The sequence below is a fragment of the Aythya ferina genome (genome assembly GCF_964211825.1).
Source record: "Aythya ferina genome assembly, chromosome: 6".
Lineage (NCBI taxonomy): Eukaryota > Metazoa > Chordata > Aves > Anseriformes > Anatidae > Aythya > Aythya ferina.
In genome coordinates, this window is record NC_140303.1 from 18008701 (window position 1) to 18020810 (window position 12110).

At 42.8% G+C, this 12110-nt stretch overlaps 1 protein-coding gene across 1 annotated transcript in view; it reads left to right on the forward strand.

Annotated features, from left to right (window-relative positions):
• Positions 1-12110, forward strand: part of TTN (titin) — a 243431-nt gene that overhangs the window by 62879 nt on the left and 168442 nt on the right. Inside the window, exons 61-83 of the mRNA XM_084523042.1 lie at positions 9-287; positions 431-718; positions 955-1233; positions 1444-1725; positions 2315-2593; positions 2703-2984; positions 3532-3810; positions 3936-4223; positions 4431-4709; positions 4811-5089; positions 5195-5473; positions 5585-5872; positions 6023-6310; positions 7214-7495; positions 8278-8556; positions 8675-8956; positions 9102-9380; positions 9510-9797; positions 9993-10271; positions 10369-10647; positions 10724-11002; positions 11153-11440; positions 11611-11898. Of these exons, the coding sequence (XP_084379168.1) occupies positions 9-287; positions 431-718; positions 955-1233; positions 1444-1725; positions 2315-2593; positions 2703-2984; positions 3532-3810; positions 3936-4223; positions 4431-4709; positions 4811-5089; positions 5195-5473; positions 5585-5872; positions 6023-6310; positions 7214-7495; positions 8278-8556; positions 8675-8956; positions 9102-9380; positions 9510-9797; positions 9993-10271; positions 10369-10647; positions 10724-11002; positions 11153-11440; positions 11611-11898 (6492 nt within the window). The remainder of the gene's footprint in view (positions 1-8; positions 288-430; positions 719-954; positions 1234-1443; positions 1726-2314; positions 2594-2702; positions 2985-3531; positions 3811-3935; positions 4224-4430; positions 4710-4810; positions 5090-5194; positions 5474-5584; positions 5873-6022; positions 6311-7213; positions 7496-8277; positions 8557-8674; positions 8957-9101; positions 9381-9509; positions 9798-9992; positions 10272-10368; positions 10648-10723; positions 11003-11152; positions 11441-11610; positions 11899-12110) is intronic.

Consider the following 12110-nt stretch of genomic DNA (forward strand, 5'->3'; position numbering starts at 1 on the left):
TACCCCAGAACCAGCACGGATCACAGAAAAGGCTAAATCACTTAAAGTCACTGAAAGAGACCCCGTAACTTTGGAGTGTACTGTGGAGGGGACACCAGAACTCCGAATAAGATGGTACAAAGACGGCAAACAGCTTCTGCCCAGTAGATACTACACAATGAGCTTTGAAAACAATGTGGCCAGTTTCAGGATTGAACCTGTATCAAAGGAGGATAGTGGTACATACAGTTTTAAGGTTGAAAATGACTTTGGAAGTAGCACCTGCGAAGCTGTCCTGACTGTGTTAGGTTTGTATTTGGCAAACTCATGAAGCCAGCAGGGAGGGATTAAAAACAAACTAACAAACAAAACAAAGAAACAACTAAAAATAAAAAGTGTTTCTGGAAGATAAGGTAACCATTATGTTTTTGCCATGTTTTGTGTTGGGCAGATCAATCAATTCCACCCACATTTATCAAAAGGCTAACCAAAAAGGATACTGTTCTGGGATCTTCTATCAGAATGGAGTGCAAAGTCTCTGGATCACTTCCCATTACTGCAAAATGGTTTAAGGATGGAAAGGAGATAACTGACAGTGCCAAATGTAGAAGCCTGTGCCATGAGAACACCATGTCACTTGAGATTGCTAATCTAGAGCTGTCAGACAGTGCAAATTACACATGCAATATCTCTAACATTGCCGGAAATGATTCTTGCAGTGCTGTCCTGACAGTGAAAGGTTTGAAACTCTTTGCTACTTCTTATTGGTGATGAATGCTGGGAGAATATATTATATCTTGTGCTAACATAACCCTCTTATACTTCTTAATACTAATGCTGAAAGTCTGGTCTCCCTTTTCTTACTGTGTATCTTGAACCTCTTACATATTCATTGCCTCTGCTTGCCTCACTAACTTTCTTCATTCTTAGGCATTCATGATGTAACTGAACATTTCTTTTTCTTAAAAACTGCAGAGCCTCCAAGCTTCTTAGTAAAACCTGAAAGCCAGCAAGCCATCCCAGATTCCACAGTGGAGTTTAAGGCCACACTAAAAGGAACGCTGCCATTTACAGTAAAGTGGTTCAAAGAGGACTTAGAACTTGTATCTGGTCCAACTTGTTTCATTGGGATTGAAGGGTCAACTGTGTTCTTAACCCTCTATTCAGTGGATGCTTCTAGGAGTGGGCACTACACTTGCCATGTTTCAAATGATGTTGGCAGTGACTCTTGCACTACAATGTTGATGGTAACAGGTGTGCACACTTTCTAGATGTTTGGCAGTCTTTTTATCTATTTGTTTTCTTTCCTTTCTAACAAGCCTACCTTAGTGATCTTTGATACCCTGTCAAGTGAATTCCCTGCCCTATATTTGCAACCAACTCTTGCTTGTTTTGCTCTTTTCCCTCCTCTTTCCTTTCTAGTATTAATTCAGACCTTCTGATACCACTTTTCTGGTTTTTTAGAACCACCCAAGTTTGCTAAGAAGCTAGAGACGGCAAGAGTAGTCAAGCAGGGTGATTCAGCCCGACTTGAGTGCAAAGTCAGTGGTTCTCCAGAAATGAAAATAGTGTGGTTCAGAAACGACCATGAAATTATTGCCAGTGAAAAATTCCGGACCTCATTCATCGACTCTGTGGCTGTGCTTGAAATGAATCATCTCAGTACTGATGAGAGTGGTGACTATATCTGTGAAGCTCACAACCCCGCTGGCAAGGCCAGTTGCAGCACCAAAGTCACAGTGAAAGGTCAGCTGTTCTCTTGTTCTCCAGTTACACTTTTTTTTTTTTTTTCTTTTTGTGTTTTTCTTCCTTGGAAATCCATAGGAACGTGAAATTAATTCCTTATTTCAGGGAATGCCTTTTTCTTCACATTCTGTTTGTTTTTTGATGACCCCTTACCCCCTTTGCTAAGGTCTGAACAAGGCAGTTGTTGTTCTTAATACAAACATGTCCTAGGCTAGGTGTTCCCCAGCTCTATGATTGCAGGGTCCAAGACAGGTAGATCTGATATACCATGAAGCCAAAATATGAAGTAAAATAACAGACCCAAACTGATCAGTGCCAGCTTTACACCCTGCATTTGAGACTACTGACAGCTAAATGGGACCTATATCCTCTCTATCAATCTTCTGTTTACCTTTTATACAGAGGAGCTCAGAGCTCTGAATGTTCACCTGCCTGTTAGATCATTTCATGATGTGTGCAGAAAACAAGGAAAAACATGTCCCATTCAGTTAGTTGTCCCAGCAATCTTGTGGAATAGCTGATATCAGTAAACTGTTGGTCAAATGCCTCAAGACTCCTTTCTAAAAATGCTTCTTTCTTCCCTTGGTAGAACCTCCTGTCTTTAGCAGGAAGCCCTCTCCGGTAGACATGCTCAGAGGAACTGAGGTTAGCCTGGAATGTGAGATTTCAGGAACACCACCATTTGATGTTACCTGGTACAAAGACAGGAGACAAATCCGCAGTAGTAAGAAGTATAAGGTTACAGCCAAAAACTACCATACAAGCATTCACATTCTTAATGTTGAAGCTGCAGATGTTGGTGAATATCAGTGCAAAGCTCAGAATGACGTAGGAAGTGACACTTGTTTTTGCACTGTTAAGCTGAAAGGTAAGGTATTGGCACACATGCCTTCTTTAGTGCTCCCCGTGGCACTGTATTGCTCTTCATTTACGTGGATACCATAAGAATTTACTACAACTGCATGTTTCCTATCCAGAACCACCAAAATTTCTGACAAAAATAAACAGTGTGACTGTTGTGGTTGGAGAACCAGTAGAGTTACAAGCAAGAGTGGAAGGCTCACAGCCAATTTCTGTACAGTGGCTTAAAGACAAGGAGGAAGTTATTAGAGAAAGTGAAAACACAAAGATCACATTTATGGAAAATACTGCAACTTTACAACTTGTACACACAGAAACAAGCAGTGCTGGAAAATACATCTGTCAGATCAGAAATGATGCTGGAAGTCGTGAGTGCATGGCTACCTTAACTATTCTAGGTTGGTAAAAAGCATATATTTTTTTATGTTTTGTTGTTGTTGTTGTGTTTTTTTGTTGTTGTTGTTGTTTGTTTGTTTTAAAGTTAGGAACTTGTTAATTTAGTATCAGCTGCATGCTTTGCTTATACCCCTAAGTTCAAATAGTCAAAACAGAATCCTTGTGTCTCCTTTAAATCTTATTTAGTTTCCTTTTTTTCCAATTGTGTAGGGATTGTAGTGGAAAAAAAAATACAGGCCTTTACATTATGATGGAATTCAGTTGACTGTATTCACAGTCACATCTTCTGCTTGGAGGAGGACAGATAGGTGTATTTCACTCCTAGTAATTCCAAAATATTTTTACTTTATTTTGGAGAGCATGTGAAATCTCCAGATTAGGGTGGAATAAAAGGTGGAAAAAGCAGAGCTGAAAAAAATCCCAAACCCAATGAACTGAGATATCCTTAGTATCAAATGTATAAACCCCATCTTATAATGCAATAATACTTACAGCTAGTACTAATCAAATCCAGTTTTCACCATCCTTGTTACTTGTCTCTTCTTCCAGAGCCTGCAGTCATTGTAGAGAAGGCAGAACCAATGAGGGTTACTATAGGAGATGCCTGTACTTTGGAATGCAAAGTGTCAGGCACACCAGAGCTTTCCACTGGGTGGTTTAAAGATGGCAAAGAGCTGACCAGCAGCCAAAAATACAGAATTACTTTCCTCAACAAAGTATCTACACTTAAAATTATGGATGCAGAGAAGGAAGATGGTGGATTGTACACTTTTGCAGTGCAGAACGACGTGGGCAAAAGCAGTTGCACAGCATCGGTTGATGTTTTAGGTTGGTTGGGTAGTTTGTCTTCCATCTTTTATCAGAACTTTCTTTTGGCCATGTTCTCTTTCTTTCCTTCCATTCCTTTACTCCTTTTCTCTCTAACAATGGATGTATTATATTTTCTTATGCAGATCGAATCATTCCTCCTTCTTTCACAAGAAAACTAAAGGAAACACCTGGTGTACTGGGTTCCTCAGCACTGCTGGAATGTAAAGTGTTGGGTTCACCTCCTATTTCTATTGCCTGGTTCCAGAATGGACTTAAGTTAGTTAGTGGGGAAAAACATCATATCACCTTTTCGGATAACCTATGTATTTTAGAAGTGAATTCACTGAGCAACTCAGATACTGGAACGTATACCTGCAAAGCTACCAACATAGCTGGTTCAGATGAATGCAGTGCTGTATTGACCGTACAAGGTCAGTATATGATGGTCAGCAACTTCTCTGAGCTTCTCTTTTTCTCTTTCCCTTTTGAAATTCCCTGTGGTCTTTTGTAAGTATACTGAGGAAAATGTACTGACTAGAAAGTAAAGGCTTTGTTCTTTATCTTTGGTAGGTGTGTGGAAATGCCAGAGATATGCTGTATTGGTCTGTTTTATCTCTCCTTTTCTCTTGTGTGTTTAGAACCACCTTCTTTTGAGAGAACACCTGAACCTTTGGATGTTTTGCCAGGCACAAGCATAACTTTTACAGGTGTTATCAGAGGAACCCCTCCTTTTAAGGTGAACTGGTTTAGAGGGGCCAATGAGCTTGTGCCAGGGGACAAATGTAATATCTACTTGGAGGACTCTGTTGTGGAGCTTGAGTTATTTGATGTAACCCCTCTCCAAAGTGGAGAGTACACTTGTCTAGTGACTAATGAAGCTGGCAGAGCAAATTGTACAACACACCTTACAGTAAAAGGTTTGTAAAAATTGCATCCCTATATTTACCCTAAAATGTTGTTGCCTTCCCTCCATTTGTACTGCTGTGCTCAACATTTGTGACTTCTCACCCTTCATTAGAGCCGGCTGTCTTTGTGAAGAAACTGAGTGATCAGTATGTGGAACCTGGCAAGCCCATCATCCTGGAGGGCACTTACTCAGGCAGCTTGCCCATTTCTGTGACATGGAAGAAGAATGGCCACACACTCGCTCAGTCTCAGAAATGTAGCATCACCACCACAGAGAAATCCTGCATCCTGGAGATCCTTGACAGCACCAAGGAGGATGCAGGAGAATACACTTGCCACGTTGAAAATGAGGCAGGAAGAGATGTTTGTGAGGCTGTAGTCTCTACTCTAGGTGTGTGCTCCCTTTGCTTCTTTTTTTTTCTTGACTGTTCTTTTGAATGTATGCTTTCCAAGGCCTGGCACTATGATGAGCCTTTCTAATTTCTTCTTTTTTTAGAACCTCCATATTTTGTTACACACTTGGAACCTGTTGAGGTGTCAGTTGGGGATTATACAACACTGCAATGCCACGTTGCTGGAACACCAGAAATTACTGTGTCTTGGTACAAAGGTGATACAAAACTCAGGTCTACTCCTGAGTACAAAGTGTTCTTTAAAGACAACGTTGCTACACTCATTTTCAACAAAGTGGTTAGCAATGACAGCGGCGAGTATATCTGCAAGGCAGAAAACAGTGTAGGAACTGCATCTACAAAGGCTCTCTTAACAGTTCAAGGTGATGATTTATATTGTTGCAAATTCTTCTTTACAGTACTTTTTCTCTTGAAAAAATATATTTAAAAAATTCTTCCTGGTGCATATTTATCCTTTACTTGCTTTCTTCCAGAGCGCAAACGACCACCTTCCTTTGCAAGAAAATTAAGGGACATCGAACACCCTGCTGGCTTACCCCTAAAATTTATGTGTCGACTCAATGGTTCAGAGCCCATTACTGTGACTTGGCATAAAGATGGTGTGCTGCTAAGTGATGACCACAATGTGCACACATCCTTTGTAGATAATGTAGCAGTGCTACAACTGGCACGAACTGAGATGAATCACACTGGACAGTACACCTGCACAGCCACCAATGCTGTGGGCACTGCCACCTCAAGTGCTAAACTCACAGTGGCAGGTGTGTTGGCTTACAGAACTTTTGCCCAGATCATAGGCACCCCCATCCCTTTCTACATGTGCAATGGTATTTGTATGCTGGATTAAATTTTTTATTATTATTATTATTATTTTGAGATATGAGTATTATTTTGTTTTCTTGTGTTTCTAGAACCCAAGCAGGCACCTATCTTTGATGCCAAACCAGAATCTATTGATGTGCCTTTGGGAGAAAGTGCTGACCTTGAATGCCATGTTACTGGAGCCCAGCCAATACACATCACCTGGTCCAAGGATGGTCGGGAGATACGAACTGGAGGAAACTACAATATTACATTTGTAGCTAACACAGCTCACCTTCGAGTGCTCAGAGTGGGTAAAGGAGACTCTGGCCAATATACTTGCCAAGCTAGTAATGAAGCTGGGAAAGACTTTTGCTCAGCCCAACTCAGTGTCAAAGGTATTGAGATTAAGTCACCTTCATTTCTTGTTTTTCTTTCTCTTGGATAAAAAAGGCCTCTTTGTTACTGAGCTTTTTCTTCCACCCATTCCAGCTTGGACATATAGAGAAAGTAGCTTTTCAAAAAGCAGACATACCATGAGGTAACTCTCTGCTTCTATAATACTGAATGACAGTAGAAGCCTTGTGTACCTGCAAACTCTACAGGGGGACAGGTCTTCTTGCTAAGCTGTTTGTTGGTATGGATAAATGCACACAACACTTTCCTGCTTTTACTTTATCATTAGTGCTTAAACTACAATTGCAGGGGTATTGATATGTATCATTACTATATGGAACAAGAGTAATAGGGTAAATACAATCATTTTGCATTTGTAGGCCAGCATTGTTGTCTCTTTCAACTTTTCTGAATGTTTCAGTTAGAGTAATGAAATGCTGATTTAATCTAGGCTCTAAATCATTTAAGTTCTTCAAGTAGAAATACTCATTAAAGATGTGCAAACAAGTGAAACTGTACATACCATGTTTCTGCTGCTCCTGGGGTAAGATCTTGGGGGTGATGGGATTGTCGATGCTTTCATGCTGGCTTGGGGACATTTTTGCTCCCCAAACGAAACCGCAAAAAAAAAGTCTCCTGGGTGGAGCAATCATCCTTCATATGTCTTTTACAACCCCAGATGCCTCAAGCAGCAGACTCCAGAGTTGATAGGACCTAGTTGTAGTTGTTTTTGCTGTTTTCTCCTTGCATCTTTTCTTGAGAGGAAGCTCTTGGAAATACAGCCAGCTGCTGTAGCAAACTCACCTTGTTGCAGCACAATATTCTTGCGCTCTCTATGACTCTTGCTCAGCACTGTAGATTTCACATGGCAAACATGTGTCGTCACATGCTTATTTGTTCTGCAGAACCTCCTAAGTTCATCAAGAAACCTGAAGCTTTGCGATTCGTGAAGCACGGAGACGCAGTTCAACTTGAATGTAAAATCAGTGGCACGCCAGAGATCAGGACTGTGTGGTACAAGAACGATCAGGCACTCCAAGCAAGCAACAGGCTCCACATGTCTTTTGTAGACTCCATAGCGGTGCTAACTATCTTGGATGCCAGCACTGAGGATGGTGGCGATTACATATGTGAAGCCCAAAATTCTGCCGGCACTGCCAGCTGTAGCACTTCAGTAGCAGTGAAAGGTTAGCAGCACAGCTCTGCACACAACTAGAATCCCTGGCTCCTGGTCCTGGTCCTGCTCTCAGCTGCACAGCCCCCATACCCCTCCCCCCCCCAAAGAGGAAGCTGCTGCTGTGGCAGTCAGTGGCTGCTGGTGCAGTTTCTTTCTAGCTGCTCTCAGATTAATATGCTGATGTGTTGTAGACATCAGAGAGACTAGGCAGGAACTGGCAGTGGGTGTTGAGTGCTGTGCAGCCACTCCCTTGCCTTCCTATTTAAGCCAATTGTAAGCTGAATAAGGCAAGGTTGTTGGGTTACACAGGATGTGTGAACTAGATGAAGCACCAGCTGTGGTGAGAGAGATGGACACACTTTGCAGACATCCCTCTGCCTGTTTTTTTATATACAGTGATTCTGTCAGGAGTGAAATTTAAGAAGCAAGAGAGGGCTGTTGTACTGAGCCTCACTGGTGGTAGCTTTCATGATTGGAAAGAGGTGGGGAAAATTGGAATATGGTCCTGAAGAAAGGGGAGGGTGGCTTTTGGGAGGGGCACTAAGTACTAACTCCAAACAGGTGCAGAAATGTCATATTTTCTGCCCTTGGGAGTGCTTGGGATGGCTTTCTGGAAGGTGCCGGAGGCTCAGCATTTTTTAGAGATGAGACCACATATGATGAGGATGCTAAATATAGGTTTACAAGAAGAAGTGTAGGCCCCCTTCCTGAGTATGTTGTGTCTTGCTACTATCCAGAAACCTACTCAAGGAAGCAGTCTCAAATGTTATGATGTGATTCTTTTTTTTATAGAACCACCTGTTTTTAGCAAGGTGCCGAGTCCTGTGGACACACTTAAAGGCTCGGATATTATTCTCCAGTGTGAGATAGCAGGGACTCCACCCTTTGAGGTGGCTTGGTTCAAGGACCGGAGGCAGGTTCGGAGCAGCAAGAAGTTCAAGGTGACAGCAAAGCACTCCATTGCCAGTCTTCACATCCTCAATCTGGAATCTCAGGATACTGGAGAATATCAGTGCAAAGCAATGAATGAGGTGGGAAGTGACACTTGCACCTGCCCAGTAAAATTCAAAGGTTTGTATGGTAGAAGACCAACAGCATCAGCGCCTTCTTCTCTTGATCTTCTGGCTGTACCTCTTCCAAGCAGGCATGCATCATTAACCTTCCTCTGCCACCTTGTTTTTGCCATCAGAGCCCCCACGCTTTGCCAAGAAGCTGAGTGACACTGCAATCTTCGTTGGAGAGCCAACAGCTCTACAGGCAGTGGTGGAAGGATCCCCACCGATTTCTGTTGTCTGGCTGAAGGACAAGGGTGAAATTATTAGGGAGAGTGAAAATGTCCAAATGTGGTTTATGGACAACATTGCAACTCTTGAGATTGCCAGTGCAGAAGGAGCTGATATTGGAAAGTATATCTGCCAGATCAAAAATGATGCTGGCATGCGGGAGTGCTCTGCTTTTCTACAAGTCCTAGGTGGGTATAGCCTGTTCCACAAGTATTTTATCTTGCGGCTCTCACAGTTGTCTCTGCCACCCCTTGTTTGCTGCTTGTATCCTATGCTCACTAGTTTGCAGGTGGATTTCCTGGTGACACACTGTCCCCTCCCTTCCTATTTCAGAACCAGCAGTAATCTTAGAGAAGACTGAGCCGATCACAGTGATGGCTGGAAACCCTTTTACCTTGGAGTGCAAAGTAGGAGGAACACCTGAGCTTATCACCAAGTGGTACAAAGATGGCAGAGAACTAAGGAGTGATCGCAAATACCAAATTACCTTTTTCAACAATATCTCCACTCTGAAAGTCTTTTCTGCAGAGAGGGGAGACAGGGGCTTATATACTTTTGAGGTGCACAATGAGGTGGGGGACAGCAGCTGCACTTCTTCAGTTGATGTTTCAGGTCAGCTCTATATCTTGTCTTTAAAAGCAGTGTTGTTGGTTTTTTTTTGCTTTGTTTTTGTTTTCCTTTACACTGGAAACAAACAAACAAATCATTTTTCTTATTCTTCTTCTGCCTTGTCTTACTTAGATCGCCTTGTTCCTCCTTCATTCTCAAGAAAATTAAAGGAAACAAATGGGGTGCTGGGATCTTCAGTGCTGCTGGAATGCAAAGTGTCCGGCACATCCCCCATATCAGTGGCCTGGTTTCAGGATGGGAATGAGATTGTTAGTGGGGAAAAATATGAAATTTCATTCTTGGATAACATTTGTGCTTTGAGGCTCAATGCCCTGGATGTCACAGATACTGGGCCATATACATGTGTAGCAGCAAATGTGGCTGGATCTGATGAATGTAGTGCCTTCTTGACTGTACGAGGTCAGTGGAAAGATATTACAGCCCCTTCTACAGAACACTTCTTCCCTCTTTCTTTCTTACCTTTGATTTCCCATGGTTTCTTTTTCTGTTTTCTGCCTTGTTATTTTTATTTCTAACCTGCTTCAGTTTTCATCCCCAACAGGAACTCTCCTATTAACATCTTTCTCCCTCTTCGCTTCTTCGTGTGACACTTAGAACCACCTTCTTTTGTGAAGACACCTGATCCCCAGGAAGTTTTGCCCGGATCAAGTGTGACATTCACCAGCTACATCAAGGGCAGCACCCCCTTCAAAGTCACCTGGTTCCGAGGCATCAGGGAGCTGGTGCCAGACAGCACCTGCTCCATTTCTCTGGATGATTCTGTGGCACAGCTGCAGCTGCACAACGTGGAGCTGGGCCACAGTGGAGATTATGCTTGCGTGGTCACAAATGATGCTGGCAGCATCTCGTGCACAACTCAACTCTTTGTGAAAGGTGTGTGTGTGTGTATGTGTAGGTATCTCTCTCTTCATGGTCTGCCTGCAGCCCTGCCACATTTGTCCCTCTCAATTTGACCTTTGCCTCCACACAGAGCCTGCAGTCTTCGTGAAGAAATTAAGTGATTTCAGTGTGGAGCAGGGGAAGTCCATTGTTCTGGAAAGCACCTACATGGGCACCCCTCCCATTTCTGTCACCTGGAAAAGAAATGGAATGCCTATTGCTCAGTCTCCACGCTGCAGTGTTACAACTACTGACAGATCTGGCATTCTTGAAATCTTCAACAGCACTAAGAGTGATGAAGGCGAATACACCTGTGAGGTGGCAAATGAGGCGGGTGGGGATGTTTGCCACAGCCTTGTATCCATCTTAGGTATGCATCACCCCTGATCCCCAAGGGGACCCCAGTGATGCTCTGTCTCTGCTCACTATGCTCTTTCCTCCCCTAGAACCACCCTATTTTGTCACGCACCTGGACCGTGTGGAGGTGAAGGTTGGCGAGCCTTTGATTTTAAAATGCCAGATAGGTGGTGCACCAGAAATAAAGGTGTCTTGGTACAAAGAAGACACCAAGCTCAGATCAACACAAGCTTACAAAATGCACTTCAAGAATAATGTGGCAACACTGGCATTCTCTACTGTGGAGGACAGTGACATTGGAGAATATATCTGCAAAGCAGAAAATAGTGTTGGCTTTGCTACCACCACGGCTTTGCTTGTCATTAAAGGTGATGGTCGTGGGGCCACTCTTTCCTGGGGTAGTTTGTAGGCACTTTTTGTTGTCTACAGAAAGGGGTTCTTATTAAGTTCAGTGTCAATTAATTCTAGGTTGACAAGGTAGCTTCCTACTTACGGTGATGATTATTATTATTTTGCAGAACGTCAGCTTCCCCCTACGTTTGCCAGGAAACTGAAAGATATTCAAGAGACAGTTGGTGCTCCAGTGACTTTTGATTGTCGCATAAATGGCTCAGAGCCTATCCAGGTCTCCTGGTATAAGGATGGGGTTCTTTTAAGAGACAGTGATAACGTGCAGACAACCTTCTTAAATAATGTTGCAGCTCTTCAGATCTTGCAAACTAGCATGGCTTACTGTGGCCAATATACTTGCTCAGCGCAAAATGCCCTGGGGACTGCATCTTCCAGTGCCAAGCTTCTCCTCACAGGTTTGTAGCTCACACTTAGAGATATTTTGTACCTATTTGCTGTCTTATTCTTTTACTCTTTCTCCTATTCTACCCATTACATGCTGGTAAGGGAGTGTGGGCATGGCATGGTAAGGTGTGTGTTTAAAGGGAGCTTAGTGGTGAGCTCTGCCGTGCTTTCCTCTTTGCAGAACATCTACAACCTCCTTTCTTTGATGTCAAGCCAGTATCTATTGATGTGGCACTAGGGGAAAGTGCAACCTTTAAGTGCCATGTGACTGGCTCTGTACCTATGAGAATTACATGGACCAGAGACAACAGAGAAATCCGCCCAGGTGGCAACTACAAGATGACACTGGTGGAAAACACAGCCAGCTTGATGGTCCTAAAAGTGGGTAAAGGAGATGCTGGACTCTACACATGTACTGCTAGCAACAGCATTGGAAAGGATGCATGTGCAGCTCAGCTGGCTGTGCAAGGTATTGCTGGAATCTTTACTTCATCAGGCATTTCTTTGCAAGGCAGACACCCACAAAAAGCCCTAAATAGTGCAGACACATGAGACTAACAATCTTTACAGGAGGTCATGTTGAGATCTTTCATTTAATTTAAATGTTATTTTAAAACTTAAACGTTTGTCTATCTTTCTTCTGGTCTGGTATAGTGAGTCTTATCAAGGGAATTCTGTCCC